Source organism: Poecilia reticulata, chromosome 13 (genome assembly GCF_904066995.2).
Source record: "Poecilia reticulata chromosome 13, P_reticulata-male-v2, whole genome shotgun sequence".
Lineage (NCBI taxonomy): Eukaryota > Metazoa > Chordata > Actinopteri > Cyprinodontiformes > Poeciliidae > Poecilia > Poecilia reticulata.
This window is the reverse complement of record NC_088842.1, coordinates 7,606,172-7,633,213: the sequence shown is the minus strand read 5'-3', so window position 1 is coordinate 7,633,213 and position 27,042 is coordinate 7,606,172. Positions and strand designations below refer to the sequence as shown.

At 38.6% G+C, this 27,042-nt stretch overlaps 1 protein-coding gene across 10 annotated transcripts in view; it reads left to right on the top strand.

The window, feature by feature from the left end:
* ncam1b (neural cell adhesion molecule 1b) overlaps positions 1-26,683 on the top strand; it is a 117,056-nt gene extending 90,373 nt beyond the window's left edge. For 4 of the 10 annotated variants that reach the window (XM_081615067.1, XM_008424977.3, XM_008424980.3 and 1 more), the window contains 11 exons: positions 215-365; positions 2,091-2,278; positions 2,624-2,720; positions 5,271-5,441; positions 6,376-6,504; positions 11,092-11,216; positions 11,473-11,653; positions 16,387-16,585; positions 18,796-18,912; positions 19,671-20,735; positions 23,834-26,683. In XM_081615067.1, coding sequence (XP_081471193.1) covers positions 215-365; positions 2,091-2,278; positions 2,624-2,720; positions 5,271-5,441; positions 6,376-6,504; positions 11,092-11,216; positions 11,473-11,653; positions 16,387-16,585; positions 18,796-18,912; positions 19,671-20,735; positions 23,834-23,948 — 2,538 coding nt within the window. In that variant the 3' untranslated portion in view covers positions 23,949-26,683. Of the gene's footprint in view, positions 1-214; positions 366-2,090; positions 2,279-2,623; positions 2,721-5,270; positions 5,442-6,375; positions 6,505-11,091; positions 11,217-11,472; positions 11,654-13,789; positions 14,611-16,386; positions 16,586-18,795; positions 18,913-19,670; positions 20,764-23,833 lie in introns of those variants that run through there. The other 6 variants (XM_008424979.3, XM_081615072.1, XM_081615071.1 and 3 more) reach the window with 4 other exon arrangements.
* The last annotated feature ends 359 nt before the right edge of the window (positions 26,684-27,042 follow it).

Below are 27,042 nucleotides of genomic sequence, written 5' to 3'. Positions count from 1 at the left end.
TTTATCGAGCGCTGTTCGCCTCCTTTCTTAAGTTAATGTCCACTCTCTTTATTAAAGGCTGGCTTACTTTTCTTTTTCCATTTCAGGTTACAAACATCTTTCTACAAAATTGTTGAATGTGCCAATGCAATATAGCCATTAATGAAGTCCTATTGTTTTCTTTTTTTGTTGTTGTTTTCCCCCTTACACCAAACCTTTTTCTGCTACCATTTAGAGTCCAGATGGAAATGTAGTAGTAAGGAGTGATGCTCGTGTGTCCTCCCTCACTCTGAAGTATGTCAAGTATACAGATGCCGGTCAGTATCTCTGCACAGCTCGTAGTGCCATCGGAGAGGACGAACAGACCGCTTATCTGGAGGTCCGCTGTGAGTATTGCATTGTCTTCAGCTTAGCTGGAAAATAAGTATGGTTCCTGAGGGTCAGGTTTAGGTGAACCTACAGTCACAATGGGCATGAATATTGTGGATGTTTTGGGCTTTTAATTATTTATTTGAGCCATTATTTTTCAAATTTGGCATGATTAGACAGTCAAACCTAAGGGAAAAAAAGTAAAGCATATGGGGAACAAATTTTAAACTATTGGGGAACCATCTGTAATTTACACAGGGTCAAAATTCTGTATACAGGCTGACTAGTATGTGAGAACACGTTCCTCAGTATCCAACCCAACCCAAATCCGTAGGCAATGTGTCCCAATCCAACCTGACTAATTAACTTTACTTATAGACCTATGCCTAATTTTTTTAAATTACGATTTTACTGCTTCTGATTGTAGACCATTTAGATAAGCAGTGTCCCAAATTTAGCTTGTGATTAACATCTTCCAGTTCCATCTTGTCGTTTGTTGTAACCTCAGGGTGAGTCAAGTTCAGATACTCAAGTGCAAATCATCTGGCATGTGTGATTTGCAGGATCCCATCTCCACTGCTGCTCAAACAGAGCAGGGCAGAGCTGCGTGTGCATGCAGTTTACTGTGTTTGTTATGATCTGATTAACTTCTGCACCCTCTTTACTGTGTTTATTTTCTCAACAAGTTAAGCTATCTACTCTAGACTATAGGCAGATTAAAACAACTTTATATTTTGCATTATCGTTTGGTTTTCTCTGTGCTGTATGGATCGCAGGCAAGCAAATAACACTGACCCAACCCGGCCTGAACTTTTTGTCTCGTTTGAGTTGGGCTCAGGTCATAAATCTAAACTATATTCCTTAGTAACTTCCACCTTGACTGCAACATTTTTGTAGCAAGTTCCAAGGTGAATAAAGAGTTTAGTTAATTGGTTGTTATCCTGCCGCAGGATAACAACCACAGTCTGCACACATTCTGCAGGGTTGAGGTCAGGGTCATTGCAGAAGATTTATGTCTGGAATCTGTATCCTTTCCTGCCAGTTTTGATTTCCATTTGTGATCATTGTTCTATTCCGATTTGTTATAAAACCAAAATGTGTCTAAGTTTCAACCAGGTAGCTGTTCATTTGACTTGAAGAACTTGGAGGTACTCCTTGTTCTTTATTGCTCCATCCTCTGGCAATGCTGCCACCGCTGAGCTCGATAGCTGGTGCATAGCTCTTAGGTTTTAAAGCCTCAACTTGACTGCTGCAAACATACTTTTTGGTTCGTACAGATAAAACAAGTTTTTGTCTCCTCTGATTATAAAACTTTCCGAAACTCAGTTGTCAATGAAGGACGTAAACTTTAAGTAGGGGTTTCTGTTTTGCTTGGGATCCTCTCAGTTCTTGGGCAATACTTTGACTTAACTGAGTGCTGCAAAAGGACTGGGATCCCAAATACTTATAAAAACTGAAACTAGAACGGATAAAGAAAGCCGAGGGTAACATCCCAACTTTAACCCTGTGAAATCTTTTGGAGTGTGCTTGAATGGTGCCTCTCTGCAGCAAACAAACAAAAAAATTTAAATCAGTTCTGCTCAGAAATGTGCTGAAACATAAATATTCACACTACAAAATTAAATAAATCATTAAAAGCTCCATAATGAATGTGTCTGAATTTCCAACCAGAACTATGAACAAGTTAAAGAATATTATCAGCTGTTTGAAAGAGTTTTCTGAATCACATTCTTAACTCCTAGATACGCCTAAGATCCATGGAACAGTTGCGGTTTACACATGGGAGGGAAACCCAGTCAACATCAGCTGCGAGGTCAAGGCTTTCCCCACAGATGTGTCAATTGTTTGGCTCAGAGATGGACTCCAGCTTCCAAACTCAAACACCACCAACATCAAAATCTTCAGAACTCCTTTATCCAGCTACCTACAGGTACTGACTTTAAAGTATACTTTGCAATGTAAACATACATAATGTATGCATGAAGTTTTCCCCATGTGTACAGACACATCCCAGACCCCCCATCACCTTGTGTCATCAAGATTTCATGAGCATAGACTAAGTGAAGGGGATTTTCTTCTAGCCTCATTGTCAGGGGGCGGGGGGAATCCATGAATAATTCAGCAGCATGAAGGCTCATGGCAACACATGAAAATAGGCTATTCTGATGGACAAACACAAAGGTCACCTTCATGGTGTTTGACACATAAGTTTGTTCATCTGTTTAGCCATGCTTCCCTTCATATGTTCACTGCTCTATTTTCTTCTCCCCTCCAGATTACACCAGAGTCTGAAAATGATTTTGGAAGCTATAACTGCACTGCCTCAAACGAGATGGGCACAGAGTCCAAGGAGTTCCTGCTCATTCAGGCCGGTCAGTGATGAGGCTGTGGTTTAAATCTCACTGTTATTTACAGCATTTGGCCTTGACATGTAATTATATTAAAAATACAACTCAGCAGAGTATGTTGAATATTTCAGTAATAGCTGTTAAATATTTACTGGGTGTCCGAGCATCTGTAAAATGTCTTAAAAAGTGTTAAGTGTTTGCGTGTGTGTAAAATTAAGACCTTAAAATGTCTTAAATTCATTAAAAATGTATGTTGGTCTTTAATTTGTTAGTCACAGGTCTTAAACTTTGTTGAGGCAAGACTGTTTAATGTATGGTAGCTTTCTTTTCTCATGGGACTTTTCTATTAGGCAAGAGTTTAAGTTGCTCGGAAACATCTTCATTGAGTTCTGTGACTCAAGGCGGTGGAGGCTACCGGTAACTAGCCGCTAAACTACCCTGGCTAGCTAGCTAGCTAGCGTTTTTGCCTCTATCAAATTTATTAGCAGCTGCCTGGATGCAACTGGCAGATTTCTACTGCCAACCAATTCGAGATAAGGTAATAAAACAAAACTTTTAAGCTTGGCACTATGGGGGTTAAAGCTGTAGAGAGCGAAATCTGCAGTGTGAGAAGCACAAAGCTGAGTTCACAGGTTTTAAGTCTTACATTTGACTTGCTAAAACGTGCAGTACCATTGTAGCAGAAGTAAACTTAAGGGTACATTCACACTATCCCCATTAATCAAACTAGTTAGCCTACAAACCTAGGTCTTGGATTGGTTGCTGTGAACTCTGGTGCGGTTTGAATGCATATGTGAATGCTAAGCGGACCGGAGACCACTCCAAAAGCACAAAGTGTAAATGCAACCAAAACAAATGTCCAGCACTAGTGGGAGAAAAGGCTTGTGGTTTTTCACCAAAGAAAGAGAAATCCTACAACCGCTAAAATTTGATGGCATTTCATTTTTGTCTACATTTCATGAAGAAGGAAGTTCCACTCAATGTCCTCTTCAGATGTTTTTGTGCTGTTTCTTTCAGTGGTTCTTGGTTCAGCGCCTCAAGAGACAAGAGGGTGAACAGGTTTTTCATAGGGTTTGGTTGATTTGACATAATGCAGTGTGAAAAACCGCTCCATATAACATATTTTGCAATTTTGGTCCAAAAATCAAACAGAGTCTACCAGACTATCAGGTGTGAAAACAACCTAAAACACAGAGTAGTGCTTTAGATGTTTTGCTCTGGGCTGTAAAACAGATTTTACACTCCTTTTTTTAAATATATTTTGCAGTAACAGCCAGCATGAGATTACACAAAGCAGCGGTGTTTGTTTAGATAGAAGATAAATTTTGATAAAAAGACATCAGCTCAACTATCAGTAACGGTTATCTGCGTCTTGTATCAAAGCCCTCGGTGCAGTGTAAAATAAAACTTCGCTGTGTTTTTACTTTGCATCTGCATAATTCAACTGAATGCTTTCTTGAGAAAAGTACAAGTTAATAATGTTACACCTTCATATGAATGCACCCGTCTTCATAAGACGAGAGGAAAGGAGAAAATGCAGGTTTTAAGCCACCATCTGAAGTGACTAGAGAAAAAAAAGCTGCATTTTTCACTGCAGGCAGAAACCTGTACAACCACATTAATTACAGTATTCCTTTTTACTTCCCAGATCAAAGTGATGCAGGACAGAATGAAGCTTGCTTTAGAGTGTAGGAATCCCGCAAAGCCACCAGAACTCAGATATTACTGTTTCAATTAGTTAAACACTTTTAATAATGTAATTTTCCCCAAAATGGATCGAGAAGTGGGTGGTGAACAATGATTTTTTTTATGCTGGTAAATTTAACAAAGGATGAATGAAAGTCAGAATGCGTTTTCTTCTGCACCTCGCAGCCTAGATGGTTTTTATAGGAAGGGTAAAATAAATCTTTATTTTACTAGTATCAGTATATTCCTGAACACTTACTGTTCATAGTTTAAATGTTTTCATATTTCTGAAACACTGAATTGTCTGTGAGATAAAGGGTTTAAATCCATATACAATTTTAGTTTAAGCTCCTTCAAGGGTTTTTAGGTCTGTTTAATGCTTTCTTATTTTTATTTATTTTGTTTGTTTTTTTTTACAATTTTGCTTTTATTTTTTCATCAAAAGACATGTTTTCATTTTGCTTCTTTCTCCAGGAACTTATTTTTCTAGAGTTCTAGCCTTTTCTTGACTGTGTGTTTTTTCACTGCTGTGTTGGACTGTGCTCTTTATGTAAATTAAGCCTGCTTACCAGTCCTAAAGCAGTATTGATGATTCCAACAGATAAATAATAAATCTACCAGGTGTACCATGACCACTATTGCTCAACCCTCCCTGCAAATGAGGTTTATTGTGTAAATACTAGCAGCTGTGTATGATAAAGAACAATTAAAATTTTGATTTAGTGAATATTAATCAACATGTCTAAATTAAAGAGTCTTGTAAAAATTACAGATTTAGCCATTTGTAATGGCAGGTTTATGGTGAAAAGAAAAAAAAAAGATGAAAAGAAGAAAAAATGCACACATACAGACAAACAAACAAACTGACCTTTTTTTTTTATTTCACAGAGGTTCCATCATCGTTGGTCATTGACGAAGTGAGGCCTTTCTCCACCACCGCTCTGATCCAGTTTGGAGAGCCTGAATCTACTGGAGGTGTTCCAGTTCTCAAGTACAGAGCTGAGTGGAGGATGCAGGGCAGGAGCAGCTGGACGCAGAAAGTCTACGAGGTCCAAGACGGTAAACGCACATATAAAAACTAAACTGCTGGTATCAGTACTTGTACAACATTCACGTAAAAGTTCAACAAAACATTTAGTTATTTTTCAGGGAATGTTAGATAAAACCTTACTTTTTTAAATTTTGGTTGGAATTGAAATAAAATGTCAGAAATATCAGTGCAAATGTAGAAATCAATATTCATACATTGTTTTGTATATAAATGCTAGATCAATTTTAATAATGTAGGAAAATGTTATGATAATGCTCAACTGCCACCAACTAAAAAGACTGTTACTTGGGCCAAAATTACCATTATTTACAGTTAAGAATAAATATTTTAAATCAAATAAATTCAAATAAAACTGCAAAAGATTTGGTACATGAAACTGGCATAAGTTAAATGAATAACACTTCTTTATTTAAATGTTTACAAGGAATAAAATACACATTTTTAAATGTTGGTCAATGATTATGTATTGTACTTGTACGTTTAAAACCATCTACAATTATTTCTGTATAGTTTTAAATTACTTCAATTTTTATGGCTTATGGAATTAGAAAACTGTATACATTTTTATGAAAAAATTGAATTATTCCTTACAGTTGTAATTAGACTATCGAGTTTGTAATTAATTATTAGACAAACTGTTTCTTTGTTGGATCGTGGCACACTTGGCCGTCAATAGAAACTGTGACGTTGACAAAATAATTGAACACGGCTGCTGCTCTCGTTTCCCTGTATGCCAAGTTTCGGTACATCTCTAAATGGATTAATCAGTTGTCTAAACATCGTTTGGGCTAAATGAGAATCCAGCTAATCAGCGTTTGCGTGTTTCGCCGATTAATTATGCATGTATTGTTGGAACAGGGGGGGAATTCGTTTATTGTTGTGCTCATCAAAACGATCAAGGTGCTCTCAACAGAAACTGCGCCGTCTCTGATATTGTAACAGACTTCGTCAACGAGGTGACGATAACGGGGCTGAAACCGGAGAGCCGCTACGAGGTGAAGCTGTCGGCCATTAACGGCAAGGGCGAAGGAGAGAGCAGCCCCACGGAGCGGTTCAAGACCGAGCCTGTCCGTAAGTGCACAGTTGACAGCGCAGTGTGAAGCTTTTATCCTCCTCTTCATTTCTTTCATCACAAACATATTACCTGCAGAGGATTTCTATAAACACATTATCGGCTGGTTGCCTGAGATGTTTGGACAGTTTCACAAAAACAGAGTAGAGTGATTTCAGTACTTTCTTCTGACCGATTTTGCTTCTCTACAGCGAGATGTTTGAATTCATGAAGATGGCTTATTTTAAAAGCCATCTACAGATGTTTTTTACTCCTATAATTACATGCCTACTGTTACAAAGTATAGTTGGTTACAGATGTAATTTTTACAGCACTTTCATGTTAATTATGTTGTAATTTACTGAAAAAATAGAAGGTTTAATTTCTTACTTCCTAATTGCAGTGAGGAATTACATTATCACCAGCAGCATGATATGGATAAGAATGAGTCTTTTGCCATCACAACACCTCTTACTAATCAGGGGAAGGTGTACTAAAGTCAAACATTATATTTTAGTATCTCAGTTCAAAAAGCCAAACTCCTAATTTATAGAATTATCACACACAGTAATATATTTCAAATGTGTATTTGTACTTATTTGAATGACTATAAATGCAACCTGTTTTTCTTTGGACCTTCCACAGTGGTTCTCAATAACTTTGGCTGAAAATGAAATGGCGGTTCTTAAAAAATAAACTATAGTAGATTTTTACCTAGAAATCATTACTGATATAAATTTGTTATAAAAGTATTACTGATTGCACTTTAAAAATTAGGTAACTTTATGTTATTAAAGGTAAAGTTTAAACAGTAATGATTTCTTGGTTAATGTCAAGTTGTCATAACAAAGACATTTTCAATAATGTCAACTTGGTGTTAAAAGTGTCATAATTTACCGAATGACGCTTTATGACAACAGTCATAAATATTCATGAAGGCTTATTCATGTTCATGACAGGTGTTATGTCATGTTTATGAAAGTGTCATGACAGTCTTATTCACCCCCCTTCAAATAAAGTGTTACCACAACTTTAATTGTTAAAAAATCTTATATATCAAATTGAACTTAAAAGAAAATTTTCTTCACAATTTAAAGCCTTGAAACTGGGTCTCTGTCACTTTAAAACCTCCTTTCTGAAACCCCTGCCTTCAAGAAGTTATCACAACACCACTCCTCTATTAACCATTTAACAACATTTTTACCAGCGTTGCTCTAAGTAGCTCATATGATGAACTCAGCTGATGCGCAGTTCCACCAAGTGTTTGCTAATTGCTGCTGGCTAGTCTGAAGGAGCTGAATGGAGGGGTAGAAGTAGACAGTTCAACACTCTCTGAGGTGGAACTGCAGCTCTGACGTGGAGCTGTGCCTAGAAGGCGTTTTGCACAGCTGAGTGGTTGCCACAGGCAATTAAAGGATTTCTCAAACATGCATAAAGAGAAAAAAAATTGAGGGAATAACATGATGTCGTGACGTAATACTCAAAAAAGTCAATTTTACATAATAATGCCCCTTTAGGGAATAAACACTTATGTATAATTAGTTTTCTGATAAACTGTTTGTTTTCATTAATTATTTGCCATAATCATCAAAATAAATAGGAAAAAAAATCTTGAAAAAGATTCTTTAATAGTATTACAGTGTGTAATAAATGCTTGATATGAGTTTCACTTTATGAATTGAAGAAATGAACTTGGGTAAAATTCCAGTATATTGATTTGGACCAGTACCGCCTCTCAATCCTGTGATCAGAGTTGGATCTTTGGAGCATCTTCACTTGTATGAGACTTCCAGGTCGACTGTGTCACAGCTGATGCTGTAGGTGCTGCGACTGGTCCACAAAAATGGTTTGAAATGCAACAAATATGAAAAGCAATCCAGTGCTAATGTATTTTTCAACTCAAATTTGCATTGTGTAATTAGCGGTCCACTTATCTGATCACTATCTTTTCAGAATGTGCTGAATCCTGATCTCATGGTTTAGTGTTTAGTGCCCTCTGTTGGTTGTCCGTGTATAGAGCAGAGCCTCCTATGATGACTTCATGTCTTGTCTTTACGTTTCTATTTTTTAATGACTAATTTTTGTATCCATTGTTCATTTTTCTTTGTTGTCCCTCAGCCCCCATTAAGAAGAGTAAGTGATTCATCTGTTGTAGATATAGGTTTAGTTTTAGCACTAGTTAATGTTAATTGAAAAGCTTAAAGATGCAGCAAAAAGGCGAAACATTTTTCTTGTTTTAGCCATATTTTCACTCTCTGCAAATTTGAACCACTGTTTAAAAAAATATATATAATTGTAACTCTTCTTAAAAGTAATCACATTCTTTGTTTCATAAACAATAGCTCTTGCACAGCGCCAGAAATTAGACTTCCCAAATTCTTCATTCAAGAGATTCTTTCAATCGAGGTTCAGATGGTCATTTGTGTATAAAACTGATTTTGATTGCTTCTCTTGTCTTACGTCTCTAGACGACCTTTTTCATTTTTTCACAGATGGAACAGGTTTGTTCTGTGGCGCCGCTAATAGAAGCCCTTAGTGCTGTAGCCGTTTTCGTCTTACGGGATAACCTAGTCACCCCCGCTGATTAGAAACATTTCTAGTAACGTGAAGGCATTGCAAAACCCGATAAGTTCCTCCTGCATTCGTGACCTCGCATGCCCTGATTTTCACTGCAAACTCCTCTGTGAACAGATTTTTTTATTATTATTATTTCACTTTCATCCATGAGTTTTAATCTGATACACACAAATATGAATAATAATGTAATTCTGGGTTTGGAGCTTGTAAAAAAAATAATTGGCTTAGTGACACTGTGATGAATTAACGGGAAATCTCCGTATTTCAAAAGCCTCTAAATTTTTTGCCTCTGGTTTCAGCTACTTTGGGGATGAGTTTGGGGAATATTTGCATTTGGATTAAGCCCATCAGCATTGATTAATCAGTTGCCTTCTGAAGGATTAATTCTGCTTAAATCAGGATGTAAAGTTGTTTGATGTCTCTTGCACTTCTCACATTGAGAAGCCAAACAGAGGAATTAAAGTGCCTTTTAACAGTGTGTTTATAGCTTTGCTGTAATTTAGTCTCTTTTTAGTTTGTCCTTAGGGTCACTTTAGTTTTTCTCTCCTCTACCCTTGCCTCTGTTTTGTCGACTCCTAGCAGAGACCCGGCAAGGTTTTCAGAACTTTTTTTTAGCATTTTGACATGTAACAGACACACATTTTGATGGATTTTACTGGAATTTTATGACAAATCAACACAAAGCAGCATGTAATTCTAAAGGGGAGGAATGATTAAGGGTTTCCCAACATTTGCACAAATACAAACACACAAAAAATTATTTATATTAAGCAGCCTTGAGTCTATGCGTTGTGGAAACTACCTTTTGCTGCAACTGCAATTTTGATTTTGTTTTATTGCAACTAGATAACTAATCCTTGCATTTGATTGTTATTCTCTAATTTGTGTTCATCAGTCATAAAATTCCAAAAAAATAAATCGAAGTTTGTGGTTACAATGTGAGAAATGTTGAAAAAGTGAAAGAGGTCTGAATGTGTTGTCCTTTAATTATGTCTTTTTACCGTTTCAATCACTCATTTCATGTTTGACTTGCATGGTGCTGATGGTTTCTTCAACCGTGCAGAAGGTAACTTGGTGTTGAATTTCCTCGGACGAAGAAGGTTCTTAACTTCAGCTGATGAATACGACAATTAAACACCACATTATGCGCTTCTGCATTCGCATGTAATACATTAATCAGTCATGTCGGCATCCTGAAGGGAAGAAAAAAAAATGAGGGAAAACCAGAGCTGGTCATGGGGCTGTAGAAGTATTGATAGTCTGCCACATGACGGATGTTTATCAGTTGGATGTCTTACAGTAAATCAAGTGTGTAATGAAACTTGTTTGTTATAATTACGAAAGAATCATTGGTCGTTTCTTGCTACCATTTATTCCTGCCGACATCCCTTAGCTCTGGTTTTCAGTCAAGACTTGAGTATTTTTACATTTAATTTGCCTAATTACTGGTCATTGTTAATGCTATTAAAATCAACACCTTTCAGTTAGATCTACTAACTTGATTGAATTGAGTTTTGGAGGCAATAAAATGACATCTCTAAATTCTAATCTATGCAAAAAAGCTTGCTGTTTAATAGTATCAAGTTGTACAAAATTGGGTTGCAGTTATTCAGTTTTTTCATAAACAACGACCAACTGTTGTTACAACCTAACCTAAGCAGTTAAGTTGTATGTTAGTTACATACTGCAGCTTTAAGGAAGTGAATATTTCATCCCAGCTGGTCTGTTAGCATTCTTCATGCCAGCTGAATGTCACTCAGCAACAGCAGCAGCAGCTCAGATGATTCAAATAAGCATGTGGTTGTGTGTCATTTGCCAATTAGTGCAACTTGACAGCATCTTAGGACAAGTGATTAAAGGTCAACTGAATAAAAGAGGACCAGAGCAGGAAGAGTGGCTAGTTTTAAACTTTGAATTTAACGGTCAGCTAACAATTGCCTCCGACTTTGCTTACAATCAAGCTTCATACAATATGCAGTTGAATTGTCGAGTTTTGAAATAATCTTTGTGTTGCTCTTGTGTACCTTTAGGAAATCCTAATCCTCCTAAGCTTGAAGGGTCAGTGGAGCCTAAAGGCAACTCCCTCAAAGTCAGCTGGCTTAAGCAGGATGATGGCGGTTCTCCCATCCTGCATTATCTTATCCGCTATAAACCTGTGAGTTAACAATTCATTCATATTGAGCATAAAAAATACCCTGACTTTAGACTCCAGTGTGCATCTCTGGGGAAAATACATTTCCAGCATAATCATGCTTTTAAGCAAATATCCATTCACGTTACCTCTCTTAAGGCATCTCCAGGTTAATATATAATTCTGCTTTCTTTTCCATCAACAGCTTTTTTCTTCTTCTTCTGAAGTTTATGCTTTGCTGCCTTGAAAGCATGTTGTTTATGTCTGTCTCTGTCCTCAGATCCAGACGTCACAGTGGAAGCCTGAGATCCGGATGCCCAGTGGTAGTGATTACGTCGTGCTGCGTGGATTGGACTGGGACACGGAGTACGACGTGTATGTGGTGGCCGAGAACCTGAAGGGGAAGTCTCCACCTGCCACCATGTCCTTCAGAACATCTGCAGAGCCAGAGGCCTTCCCAGGTACGCGACGTCTAACTGCTCTCAGTAAACCAACAGGGTGAAACACAGGAGCCAAACTCAAAGCTGAAAAATGAGTGTTGCAGTCCATCTTTAATTTAACTCACATTAGTAAAGAGAAAAATACAGTGTTGAGAAAAAGTATGTGCATCTTTACAGATTTTTTTTTTTTCCATTTTGTTTTCTGTCACACTTAAATATCTCAGATCATCATTTAAATGTTAAAATCAGATAAGGATACAAAATGCAGAAATACAGTTTTCTAATGTAATTCATCAAGGCAAAGAAAGCTCTTCAAATTAATGCAAAAAACATAATTTCTCTGCGGAATTGTTGTAATTTAGCTAATTGCTGGTAATCGGTGGTGCTTTTAATAAACCTCTGATACATACAGCTCAGAGAAAGCTAAACGAGAATGCACGATATAAAGTTGTGGTAATCTACTTATAGTGAGAGTAGAAGAGTAGAGAGTGTAACCTGTTGAGGAAAAAGTAAGCAGACTTAAACAAGTGCAGCACACCGCATGCGGCTCTGCTCAAGCAGCTGCGCAGATAGGATCCTATCAACCACACATCCCAGATGATTTACACCTGACTCACCCTGTGGTTAAGATGGAGCTGGAAGACGATAAAATCTAAAAACGAAAGAAAACAAAAATCTTAAAAATATGTCAGATTTAATTCAGGTTCTTAAATTAAAGTTAATTAGTCAGGTTAGATCCAGTCTAAACTATTTTGGAGTAGGAAGAATCTGCTTAATTTCTTGCCACATAATCTCAATTGGATTTAACTCTGGCTTTGGCTAGGCCATTCAGAAACAGGCTTGCTGTTTTACTTTGGATCATTGTTCTGCTGCGCAACCCAAGCATCCTTTAGCCTAAAGTTACAACCTGATGGCCAAATATTCATCAGGATTTCAGAATTCTGTCAATTCCTGCAAATTGTCCAGACCCTGAAGCAGCAAAGCTGCCCCAGACGGCCATGCTACCACACAGAGCCAGGTTGGGCTGCATAACCTTCTCCTATTCTATTAATACATTAAATAAAGAGTTGAGGGTGGGCTGTGGTGGTGCAGGGGTTAAGCACAACCCACATATGGAGGCCTTAGTCTTCGGCGCAGCTGTTCCAGGTTCGATTCCCGGCCTTGGCGACCTTTGCTGCATGTCTTCCCCCTTTTCTCATTACCCACTTTCCTGTCAATTAACAATCAAATAAAGGCCAGTAGAGCCACAAAAATAAAGAGTTGAAAACTGTTTTTTGGATGCATTTTTGTCTGAAACTTGATGATCTGAAACATTTAGGAGTGGCAGAAAAGCAAAAACAAAAACTCTTTAGAAGGTGAAATACTTTCTCATAACTGGCATAAATGTCCAAGTTGGATAAAAATGACTTTTTATTTGTTGTTTTTGAAAACCGTGGCTGAATAAGCTTGAGTTTGTGTTTCACAGGAGGACGATTTCCTCCGATCCTGTTTTTCCCCCTTTAACCTGTGTATAATTTTAACCAAGTAGATGAAATAGTTTTCCTCCGAGAGGAATCTTTTGAATAACTCTTAATTAACATGTTCAGTGAGGTCCTAACTGCAGCCGAAGCAGCTTGTTACTAATGGTAGAAAACCCACACAGCCTGTCAAATTCCCTTTAAGTGCTAGACCCTGTCGAGCGCTTCGCTGAAGTATCGCAGCAGGCCATTATGTCTTCCTCTCACTTTTTTTTCTAATTTATTTCCCAAACTAAAGCTTTTTCCACTCACCGCCACTGAGTCACCCATCCAGTCAACACAGTGTGCTTCCCCCCCCCCTTTTGTGATGTGCTTTTGCTTTGATGTGTTGCTGCTTCTTTTTTTTTCCTCCCTCAAATGTGAGAAATCATTTTTCTTAATTTTTTTTTTCACCTTTGGTTTTCAGAGCTGAAACATTTTTTTCACGCTCTCTCTCTTTCTCTGTTTTCCCCACCCTTCTCTTTTTTTTCCTGTTTATTGTGCTTTCATTTCCTCCTCTTATTTTCTTTTTCTCTCTTTTCATCTCCTTACTCATTGTTCCTGCTCTCTCTCCTGATCCTGGATATTCGTGTGGTGGGCCCACGTGAACATTTTCGTCCCGACCTGTGTGCGTTTTGGTCTGTGCTGTCTCGACCCACAGCCACTCAGGGCAGCTCATCTGTGACATACACTTTGGTACTACTCATCTCGTCCCTTGTCATTGCGCTTCTGCTGTCGTAGTTTATGCTTGGGATCTACATTGTAACGTCGGAGGAGAGCCTGCCTTTTTTCAGGCCTGGCTTTCTTTCTTTCTGGATGCTTTTAGCCACTATAGCGGACTTTCTCCATGACCGATGCGCCTCTGTCATGGTGGCGAGAAGGTTGTTGTGTGGTTTCAGAACAGAGCAGACAGACTTAATGAACCAAAGGCAGTGAAAAACCTTCGCCTCCCACAGATTCACTCTGTTCAGCATTAGCACAGCTAGCCATTAGCACTTGACAGAGAGGATTGCCAGTTTACAGTTATGAACAGATGTGGAGTTGAAATAAGTTGTTTGGTTTTTTTTAAACAAAACAAAACAAAACGTAGCACTTAGAGTTGAGTGAGCGCCGAGTACTGAACCTGTCTGTTTACATAAACACTGTATTATATTGTGTTTCATAAAATTGTACTCTAGAGGTTTGGAACAATAACACTGACAATGCCGGGGGGGAGACTCAAATATTTTTATTGTTTATATTGGCAAAGATTCACAAAATGTTTACTGAAATATTAGAGAACATTTATTTTTGTGCAGATTAATAAGATTTTTTCTGTTGTGCAAGTATTTTTAATCTGATGTCCACAGAAGTTACATCATGTTTTTTATATATTTATATGCGGAAGGTGCTCCATTCAGCTGCAATGCTGTGAAAAAGTATTTGCCCCCTAACAGATTTATTCTGTTTTATCCATTTTGCCACATGTATATTTTCAGATAATAAAAGAAATAAAAAAATAAAAAAAACTGTGCACTAAAATACATATTTCACAGACAGCAAGTTTTTTTTTACTTTTTATGTTTTTACGAACTGATCATTCGAACATCTTTTTTCAAACAGAAATATTTGAATCAGTCAAAAAATAATTCTGCCATGGAGAGCATGTTAACTATTTGATAGGGATGCATTGATGTGAAAAATTGGGACGATATCAATTATTGCAGGTAACCTCCCACAATCCTTTGCTGCATCACTATCACATGACCAACACCCCACCAGAAACAACAACATGACAATGAATATTACTAGTACTTAATATTAGCCTGGTTTTATGTCAGACCAGACCGATATACTAAAACATTCCTATAATGTTGCTAGTGCTGATATTTCATGCACTCTTAGTCTTTGAGATTGGTCAAATTACTGATCTGGATCAAGCAAAGCAAACAAACAGCCATTTACACTTTTTGTACTGAATTAATCTTTCGCTGTTGTGCAGAAACAAAAAGCTGTGAATCGCAGTGGTGAAACGTTGCATCGGTAGAAATCTTAATTACTTTTGATGAATCTGAGAAAAAGATTCATCAAAAAAAAAAATACAAAGAAAGCCCTCATTGTACCACTTCTATGGTTTGAAGCACTTACTATGGTAGATATTGCCAGAGTAGTCTTGATCTGTATGGAGTATAAAGTAAAACAGCGCAGCTCCTCCCCCGCATGTTGTTGTGCAGTGCCAATATAACAAGTTTAAAGAAAGCATTTGGAAATACTTCAGGTCGTAAAAACCAGTTATGTGGGAATTTAACATGACAAATTAAGCAGCTAACAGTTTATAGCAACGTTTCGCACAATAAACATATATCACTACATTTATGAGGTTCTTATTCTATACCTACAGTTAAATCACAACAAAAACACAAATATCATAGATAACATAAGTGTAATCAATTGTCTATTATTTCAGCAGTAATAGTAATAATTGTTTCAGTTCTGTTTTACATATGTTATTATATCTAGATAACTTTTGGTTTCAAAAACCATGTGACAAATCTATACTGTAATTTGTCACATGAAAATTGCATACCGACCCATGCCTATTTTAGCCAATAATATGTATAATCAAAATTTAATTCATGCTATAAACCCCACTCATATAAAACATTGTCATCTGCAAAAAAAAAAAAATGATTGCAGATGTTCAAAATAACATGTTTGTGTATGTGAGAAAGCAGGTTTCTCCAAGCAGAACACTATGTTGTGCAGGGTATTAGTTGCTTTAATTGTCAGTAATAATGTTGTGGCTGATCGATGTACATATTAAAATATTGCATAAGAAGTCCATAACAACTAAAGATAGTTTTAGATAAAGAGTAAAGATTCAGCAGGTTTTACTTCTCTTGGAAATGGAAATGTTGACCAGCATGTAACCAGCAACACTGTAAACTTTGGTTTGTTTGTTTTTCTAATACCAAATAAATTGCTTGAAAATAAAAATATGTATATAATTTTGTCCCCTTAAATCCGATCTTTTCATATGAAATACACATTCATCATGATTAACATTAGAGGAATATTTAAACAGCTAACACACTGCTGACTCATGTTCAGAATCAGTTCAAGGCAACTTGTCGGTAACCACTCCTCAGCAGGTACGTTCTTTATTTTCATACAAGTATTTGAAGCTCCTGTAGCTTTGCAGCACTTTAATTTGGTGGATTATGTTGTTCGTCTCGCTCCAGTTTCTCACTGCTCTGCATTGTGTCTCTTGTCTGGCAGATATGGGTGATGAGGGCCCGTTCTTCATGAACATCATACTCTGGGCAGGGATCCTTGTTGTAGTATTTGTACTCCTGCTGCTAGCAGTGGATGTCACTTGTTACTTTGTCAACAAATGTGGCCTTATCATGTGCCTGTGTGGGAAATCAGGCACGGGGACGAAAGGGCATGTGTTGGAAGAGGGCAAAGCTGCTTTCGTGTGAGTATGAAAGATCACATTTAAGTTTGTTTCACTAATTTGTTATAACATGACAGCTCTGAGCAAGAGAAAAATATGAACCAGCTGTTTTTTTTCCAGATACTGTGTTTATATTTTTAACTAAGTTCACACTGATAAGTTGTAAAATTGTACTTAATTCGTGTATATTTATGAAGTAATTTTATTATGTATATGCACTGCTCAAAAAAATAAAGGGAACACTCAAATAACGCATCCTAGATCTGAATGAATGAAATATTCTCATTGAATACTTTGTTCTGTACAAAGTTGAATGTGCTGACAACAAAATCACACAAAAATCATCAATGGAAATCAAATTTATTAACCAATGGAGGCCTGGATTTGGAGCCACACACAAAATTAAAGTGAAAAAACACACTACAGGCAGATCCAACTTTAATCTAATGTCCTTAAAACAAGTCAAAATGAGGCTCAGTATTGTGTGTGGCCTCCACGTGTCTCTATGACCTCCCTACAACACCTGGGCATGCTCCTGATGAGGTGGCGGATGGTCTCCTGAGGGATCTCCTCCCAGACCTGGACTAAAGCATCCGCCAACTCCTGGACAGTCTGTGGTGCAATGTGACATTGGTGGATGGAGCGAGACATGATGTCCCAGATGTGCTCAATTGGATTCAGGTCTGGGGAACGGGCGGGCCAGTCCATAGCTTCAATGCCTTCATCTTGCAGGAACTGCTGACACACTCCAGCCACATGAGGTCTAGCATTGTCCTGCATTAGGAGGAACCCAGAGCCAACCGCACCAGCATATGGTCTCACAAGGGGTCTGAGGATCTCATCTTGGTACCTAATGGCAGTCAGGCTACCTCTGGTGAGCACATGGAGGGCTGTGTGGCCCTCCAAAGAAATGCCACCCCACACCATTACTGACCCACTGCCAAACCGGTCATGCTGAAGGATGTTGAAGGCAGCAGACCGCTCTCCACGGCGTGTGAACCTACTTTCATCTGTGAAGAGCACAAGGCGCCAGTGGCGAATTTGCCAATCCTGGTGTTCTCTAGCAAATGCCAAGCGTCCTGCACGGTGTTGGGCTGTGAGCACAACCCCCATCTGTGGACGTCGGGCCCTCATACCATCCTCATGGAGTCGGTTTCTAACCGTTTGTGCAGACACATGCACATTTGTGGCCTGTTGGAGGTCATTTTACAGGGCTCTGGCAGTGCTCCTCCTGTTCCTTCTTGCACAAAGGCGGAGGTAGCGGTCCTGCTGCTGGGTTGTTGCCCTCCTACGGCCTCCTCCACGTCTCCTGGTGTACTGGCCTGTCTCCTGGTAGCGCCTCCAGCCTCCGGACACTACGCTGACAGACACAGCAAACCTTCTTGCCACAGCTCGCATTGATGTGCCATCCTGGATGAGCTGCACTACCTGAGCCACTTGTGTGGGTTGTAGAGTCCGTCTCATGCTACCACGAGTGTGAAAGCACCACCAACATTCAAAACTGACCAAAACATCAGCCAGACAGCATAGGTACTGAGAAGTGGTCTGTGGTCCCCACCTGCAGAACCACTCCTTTATTGAGTATGTCTTGCTAATTGCCAATAATTTCCATCTGTTGTCTATTCCATTTGCACAACAGCAGGGGAAATTGATTGTCAATCAGTGTTGCTTCCTAAGTGGACAGTTTTATTTCACAGAAGTTTGATTTACTTGGAGTTATATTGTGTTGTTTAAGTGTTCCCTTTATTTTTTTGAGCAGTGTATATTTTATACTTGAAAGTGTCTTTGATTATTAATGGATGACTTCCTGTTGACCTAGTGTATGTGTATATGACACAGATGCCCTTTTCTATTACATTTAGCATCTTTTTGATTTGTTCTACAAGACCTTTCCAAAATAAGAAATAAAAGTTCTAACACTGTAAAATCACAAAGATGCTAATATACCTTAACTAGCTTGCGTTTTTGCGTCCATCAGGCATGAGTACAAGTCTATTGCCGAACAGAACTGAACCATCTACATACAAAATACTGAATACTTACATTCAAATGATATCTAAATAACCATTTTTCCTTTAACAAAGCAAAACATACACATGCACAATAACAGATTTGGAAAGCCTAGATTCACAGCTCTCATTGCATCTTCTCACACTACGACAGTAAAATAAAATATTGGTCAGCACATCATGTGCTGCCATTGTAATAGCGCCGTTCTCTCGATCTTATAGGAAAGACGAGTCCAAAGAGCCCATAGTGGAAGTCCGAACAGAGGATGAGTGCACAGCCAATCACAATGCAGCTGGACCGATAGAGCCCAACGAAACTACACCTCTCACAAAGCCAGAGTGAGTAAATAAATAGCACTCAGCAACTTTTACGCAAAGGTTTTCTTAACTGTCCGACATTGCACTCCACTTTAAAGAATCGTCTTATTTAACAACACTTAATTCGCCTTTTCAATCTGTGGAAAAGTTCAGTTCATTCTTGAGTGGAGTCCACTGGATTGTGTTGCTTTTCCTTTCCTCCTCCCGGTCAAAGGGGATTACCGTACTTTTTGTTTCTGCTCCAGTTCTGGAAATTTTCTGTCTCATTACGTGAAGGTTGAAGCAATACCAGTAAAAGACACAAAAAGGCTTTGTTTTCTCCCCCAAGTGTGGTCAATTCATAAAGCCATTCGACAGCCTCAGTCAGCCATCTCATACCAGAAGTATGGAAGAAAAAGCAAAAAAACTGTAGAAAAATGCAGAACGAGATTGTCACTGGTACTGTTTAACCCTTAAAGGTGGTTCAGTGTGGTGCTGTAGTTCACCTTAGGAAAATTGGTGCCTTTTAAGTACATTAGTTGAGTAGTCGGTGTACTCCATGTTGGTGTGTGTATGGGATGTATCCTTTAATGTTCACTCACAGCATGATGCCCCTTTTTTCTTTTCTGTTTCTTGCTAAGCTTAATAGTTGCTGTTTTTCAGTTGCTTTTGTCTCTGTTTGTGTGACTTTCTGAAGCCAACTAATCCCTCTGCATGCTCTCGTTCGGGTCACCCCTCCTCTTGTCACAGTCACCCTGGTGTCTAGTCTGTGTGTCTCTGTTCTCTCCCTGCTCTCTCAGGCTGGTGGCTTCTCTGGCACTGGACACCCCCTCCTCCGTAGCCACCAACTCAGACACAGCCACCGCGACCATTGATCCTGCTCAGGAAAGCCCCTCTAGCGAGACCACCACACTCACATGCAGCCTGTCCACCCTGGCCAACGAGCCCTCACCCACCCCGCTCACCGCTCCGGCCCCGACCCCCGAGTCCAACACGGCCCCGCCGACCCCTGTGGTCTCCTCAACCGCCGTCGAAGCCAAAATGGCACCGTTGCTCGAGGAGAGGGGGCGTAAGACCTCGGAAGAGCCGGAGAAGACGAGCAATCCTCCTGCCACCCCCGAGCAGTGTAGACCTCAAAAGTCCGGAACACCGATACCGCCAAAGCGCAGACACTCTCCCAAACTCGCTGCTCTGAATGCTAAAAACAGTCCGCCGGTTTCCCCTCTCGCCGTGTCTTCTCCTCCTCCCATTCCAGACGGCAAGAAACCTGCGCCAAGCCCACCGGTCAACAAGCCCACTCCACGGGCTAATGCCGTAGCCTTAAGCAAAGAGACACTGGCACAAACTGCTGCCACTACAGCAAACACTGCCCTCCCAAAACCAGACCCGGAGTCTAAACCTGGTCTTCCAGATTCTACCGCATACACCTTTACTGACTTTGACACAGATAATCCAACCGGTAACAACATCCCCACACCAAAACCCACTACGATTAACGCTCCTTCAGATATCCCCAATGCCGTCGAAGATCCATACCTCAAAAATCCCATCACTCTATTGGCAGACATCCCCTCCCCTTTACCCATCACCGCAATCGCGTTGGCAGTCCCGAACGACCTCCTCATACCGGGGTCAGACCTGTACGACTTAACGGCTCCGGACGGAGTACACAAAAATGCAGATTTAGAGTTAGAGCTGAGAAACGGCGCAGGAAGGCCCTCCCGGCCCCGCTCTGACCTGATTAACTTAGAGAGCCCGTCCGCCGCCCCCTCTCTGCCCAGCGGAGACCAAGCAGACTTCCCTCCCTCAGGCCCAGTTCTGGAGGCTTCAGAGACTCTCAAGACCGCTCCTCCTGTCAACGATGAGTACGGCTCCCTCTAGAGGTTTATCTGTGTGCGTGTGTCGTTCGTGTGAGAGTGCGTGTAACTTGTATGCTCATTCATTCACCACCGCATCTTGCCATTGACCACACAATATCAGATATTGCAATGGTAAACTGTGGTAATGACATTGGGGTGAATTTTAATTGTTAGTGGAATGTTGCAGATAGAAGTGATCTGATGGTTGTCATTTTCTTTGCCTGTGTGTGACAGTTATTCAATGTGGAGTTTGTAATTTGGAAACAAAACCATTAAGAGTAGTTGAACAAGCTTTTAGAAATGCAAGTTGTCAAAGGGGCAGTTTTATGTAAAATCAGCTTTTGGGCTTTACATCATGCTATAATGTTATTGCCTCATCAAAAACATGCCTGGAGTGTCGCCTTGATTCTGTCATGCATGTTTGAGAGATCATTTAATTTGCCGTGGCGGCCATTCAGCTGTGCAAAACCGACTGGATGGACCTAGCGCAGCCTTTGAGACACATTCAGCTTCATGTAGCACCCATCCCTGTGATTCCCCCACTCAGCTCCTTCAGACTAGCCAGTAGCAATTAGCAAACACCTGGTGGAACTGCGCATCTGCCAAGCTCATTATACAAGCCACTTCTCAGTAAAACACTGGTAAAAATCTTAAATGGTTAATAGAGGAGTAATGTTGTGATGACTTCTGAGTTTCAGAAAGAGCAGGAGTTTTTAAAGCAACATACGCCCAATTTCAAGGCGATAAATTACAAAGTAAAATTTGTTTTGTCATATTTGATATATATAGCATTTTTTAACAACTTATCAGTTACTGGATTGTGCCATAAAATGGCACTATGTGCCTGGAAACCACATAATGCTGCCCCTTTAACTAAGCTCAATCTGGATATACACATCCAGTTTTAAACAAAGTTAAAAAAGGATTCAGTTATGTTTATTAGCACATTCAGAGCCTAAATCACATGTGTGCGTTCAAAGCTGAGGCCCACAGTGATGTGACTCCACACATCAAAATCTGGAACTCATTAATTTAATTTAAGGATGGTAGACATCGTTACTGACTAATTTACAAACTAGCAGCAGGCTTTACCTCTTCAAATAGCTCTAGTTTACTCTGAGGTCAGGAAATCATGGGTTTAATTTGCTTTGAACAATTTTATTGTGCATTTTTGTTTTTTACACACACACAAAAAAAGTCAGAACAGCAAAAAAAATCCCAAAAGAGATTTCAAAGTAAATAAGAACCCAATGACAACAATGAAAAGTAAAGCAAGCTAAAAAAGATGCCATTTCAGCTAAACACAGCATATTGTATGCAACAAATATCAATACATATAAAGCACTGTCCCCAAATACAGTGTTTAAGCATCTGGTTTGTTTTTCTTTAAAATAAAATTCTAGATTTTATGTAATTTTCAACAGGGGTCACAATTAATTCAATATTACTGATTCACATTAATTATATTGTATTAATTAACAAAAGTGATAATATTAAAAAAAATTTAATTTAGTTTAGAATCAAATCACAAAACTTGATTTGTAGTCTATATTTATTTGCTTTTTAAAAATGTTAAGAATTACAGGGTTCCTACAACGTTTAAAACGAAACGTATGTTTTAAAGCAAACAAGGATTTTTAGAGTCCAAGTGTGGCAAAGCTGACGCTGTCTGGAAATTATACAGTTGTTTGTCCCAGACCTTTCTCCTCATTTATTTTGGGAGCTACAAAAATATCAGCTGCCCGCAAAAAGTGCTGTAATTTTCAGAGCGATTACACATAATGGATAGTGTGACATCTGAGAATGTCTGCCTGCTGCGATTCATTTTGATGAGATTTAAAGATCACAGGTTATCTACGGTGTACCTGGAAAGGATTCACAGCATCTGTGTTAAGTTACAGCCTTACTCCAAACTGCATGAAATGCATCTCTTTCTTCAAAATTCTACATAGCTTAAATATGAAAATGTGGGGAAAGATTTTTGTAGAGTTTGGCAAATTTCTTAAAGCTAAAAAAGCTAGAAATCACAATGACGCAATTATTCACAGCCTGTATCGTGAACTGTGTGTTTCTGCGGATGGCAGGAATGCCACAGGGAGGAACTAGAGGAGATTGATATTTTTCACAGATTGTCTCGTTTTGTACAATTTTGCCAAATATGGAAAAAACTTTTAATAAAAGTAGGTTTAAGAGCTGTAAATAACAGCATTCAACATATTTAAAATATATCATCATTCAAATATTTGAGATTATTTTTTAATGAATATTGACTTTGACATGAACTCAACCTAATGCTTTTCTAGATTTTCCACATCTAAAATGATTTAAAAAGAAAAAAAAAACTGCAACATGAATACAAGAAGGGGTGTCATTTATATACATAAAACAGGCAATGTGTATGCGTGTAGAAAAAAAAACAAGTCAAAGCAAATATTACCTTTTTCTAAAAAAAAAAAAAAAAAAAATGTCTTCAAAAGTAAAGCACTCTCTTAGCAACCTGAGGTCGCATTTCTATTAATCATCTGCATAGAAAGCATCACTTAAATAGCAACATGATCTATATTATGTTTGAAGTGCCTTTCTAGTCATAATAATAAGATGCATCAGTTGAGGCTTTAACTCCATACCTTCAAGCATTTCCTCAAACTTTTATCCAGAGGTATCGAGAGATTCCAACTGGTGTTTGTTCCTGTGAGCTGCTGAAGGAAAAAGCTGGAAAAATGGGCTTCGAATGGAACCAGGACATTCCGTAACAAACCTGGGGCGCATTTATTCTTCTATTAATAATGCTCAGAAGTTAAACAAAACCAAGCTGATTATTATTATTACACATTTGCTCAACGTTTGATTTTAGGGAAGAGAGTCAGTTTGGGATGTGGGAATGTCATTATCTGTTTATTTTATCCGACCGTGTCAAGGTGGTGAAGAAATATGTAAGAAGACGTCTTAACTGCAGCGTCGTCTTACATATTGGGTATTGTTTGTTTCTAGAAACCTGTTTTGTTTACTGGGATTTCCTTCTTTTTTTTTTTTCTTTTTTTCCCCCTTTACCACGTACACGTTAACATTTCTAATTTTAAACTTTGTCTCTTTTTCCACTGCAGGAAGATATTTGCTGATGAGAAAAGCAAACTGGAGGAGGGAGACCTACCAAACCCCCTGATCACTTCGGCACACAACAGTGTCATACAGACAAACACGACAGAGAGCAAAGTATGATGGGCCAACTGGGAAACGGAAAAACCCCCTATGTCCCCCTCCACCGCCCAGTCACGCTGTACAGCAGCAGTGACAGGAAAAGCTTTTATTTTTAGTGCCCTTAACGCATTTAACACTACACACCTCCGTGGATCGGTTAGCGCGCACTCTGACTGCTTTCGTTTATTAAATGTTTACCACACCTTGCAGAGTTTATCTTTAGATCGTAAGAGATTTATTTATTTTTAATTCTCATTTTTACGTAACCAGTCCGGACACTTCTGCTTTTACTAAAGGACCGCCTCGTAAATGTGTGAAACTTTAAAAAAAATAAATAAATAAAACGTGCGTAGTTTTGCCAACTACTCACGAATACTGGAATATTATGAGAAATATAAATGTAAGAGAAAAGGACTATATACATAGAAATTATTTTTCTTATTTTATTGTTCTATTGTGCAAAACTTAAACTTGTTTTTTTAATTATTATTATTTGACTTTTTGTGGGATAGTCTCCAAGTAGCTTGTTCTGCATGTCTGACCTGCAAGTGGTTGTAAAGTTTTCACTGTGTCTGTTACAGGGATTTTTAACGCTGGCGTCGATCGAAAAACCGAGGCCCGACTTCAGCGTTTAGACGTGCGGTGACTTGCAAAAGTGTTCACAAGCCTGAACTTTTTCACATTTTGTTACGACCACGATCTTAAAACAGATTCATGATGCTCAATTTTTTTTTCTAAATCCAAAACTGTATGGCATTTATTTGTATTCAACCATCCTTGATTCATAAACTGTGTTGAATTTCACTGCAGTCGTTTAGGTTTAGCTCTATCGTTTCTACACATAGTGACAACAGTTCTTTTTTTTATTTATTTATTTTTTTGCTAAAAGCTCAAACTCAGTTCAGATGGAGAGAATCCTTGAGTAGAAGTTTGGTCTCCTGCTAGAAGGTGAACCTCCACTTAGGTCTTGAGTCGTTTGCAGATTCGGACTAGTTTTGTTGCTAGATTGGTCGTTTATCAGGGATGTCCAAAGTGTGGCCCCGGGGCCTTTCATGGCCCTTGAAAAGATTTTGTTCAGTTAAGAACTGTAACAAAATAGAGAACAATTAATGGCATAAGACATTTGAACATTGTCTGTTTTTCTTTTAATAAGGAAACAGTCTAAAGCTCATTTTATGTTTTTATATTTAATAATATGTAGCTTTAATAATGTTGAGCAGGAAAAACAAAAGAAAAAAAATTATTTAATAAATTTGCCAGTTTTGGAAAACAATTGGACACCACTGCCATGTATGTTATAACTTGTATTTTTCACAATTATGTACACCTTTGTGTTAATCAGTATCAAAAACTAATAAAATCCGTTAACGTTTGTATCAAAATATGAAAAAATAAATAAAAATCAGGGATTGTCACTTTTGCAAGTAACACCTTCCAATGATGCCTCCATCATTGGAAGTTGTCCTTCTCAGTATTTGTTTTGGTAAATAATGAAAAAAAAAAGGCTGCAGCTGCAGGAGGGAGATATTCTACGATGCAACAGTGTGCATGATCAGATCAGATATGGACCAATTTGTCAAACTTAATATGTCACTGCCTTATAATAGTGCTGTTAAATATTCACAATACCATGCATTTAACAAAAAAAAAGAAAAAAGGAACGTCCTGAAGATGAGAGACGCCAGCGGAACAGCTGACTTAAAGCCAAGTGTTTGGAGGACAAAAAAACCTCCGAAATCAAGTGAATGTCACATGACCGCCAGCTAAATAACGATATCTGCCCGGAGGATGAAGACACTTTATCTTCTTGATGTTTGTGGAGATCACAGCTCTGGCTCCATAAGACTGGAGATTCGCTCAGAAACACTAAAGAAGAAGAAAACACTTTAAAAAAAAAAAAAAAAAAGCATTTTGTACTATTCAAAAACAACTTGATTCCTCTCCCCTCCCCATCCCTGCCTGCGATCTCGTGCACTGTACCTGTGTGTCGGTAGACTGTCTCGTCATCAGTTTGTATGATAACCTGTATAGCTTTGTTGTGAGGGAGCCTAATTTTTTTATTTGGTGTAATATTAGACGAAAAAGCACATCAAGTGTGGTCATTATAACAAGTGTAGTGTATAAAAACTGTCCGTCTCTGGTCACAGCGCTATATAATCGCCGGCTGTAGTGAGGGAAGGTGTTTTGAGCTTTGGCATGAACTCAGTCAGTGCATCATAACTACGTATAAACTCCGAGGCACAGTTTCGTGCTTCTGTCTGTACAGGAGAAACCTGTTCTCATATCGAATCAATGTGTATTCCCTGGGGAGCTTCTTCTGGCATAACTACACAAAGTTTTTTACTTCTCCCCCCCACCCGTGTTTTCTGATGTGCCGTTTGGATTTTGTTTTTGTTTTTTTGTCTTAAAAATCGTCTTTTTTTTTTGTATAAGAATCACTCACCCACAGCAGCTGCCTGATGAGTTGAGGAATCCCATTGGGCAGGAAGCAGGTGAGCCGCCTGAAACAGCAAAACAAGACATGTTTTTTTTTCTTTTGTTGGTTTTTTTTAAGGAAGCTTCAGATATCAAATGTAAAGTCCAGAAAGAACGGAGTACAGATTTCTTCTCATCCCGCTTCATTCTCATTACCTCGTCACCTCGCTCTCTCGCCTCTGGATGCTCCTAACTGTTTTTATTGGGTAAAACTCAGAAAACATCAGTGTACAGCCTGAGCGATTACCCATTTACAAAATAAAAATGGTTTCCGAATCCAATTTTCTCCTAGCCTATGATTTGTATTTACTTTTTTTTTTATTTACTTACATATGCGTGTCAATAGATCTGAATTCTCACACTCTGTCCAAGAATGAAAGTCATATTTCCATTACAAACTGTGATACTTTTCAAGCATTTATAACATTTAGGCTTTACAGAATAACTGTGGCTGTTAAGGGAACTGCATCCAAGCTTTTTGATGGAAAGGTGAGTGGAAGAAAAAAGTCTGGTAGAAAATATTGGAGCACAAACGGAGAGACAGAGTTGTCTTCAATAACTTTGCAAATTGATTCAATAAAGAAATATGAAGCTTTCAATAATCAGTTTGGTCTTCTGTTTGGTCTCACCCAGAAATCTC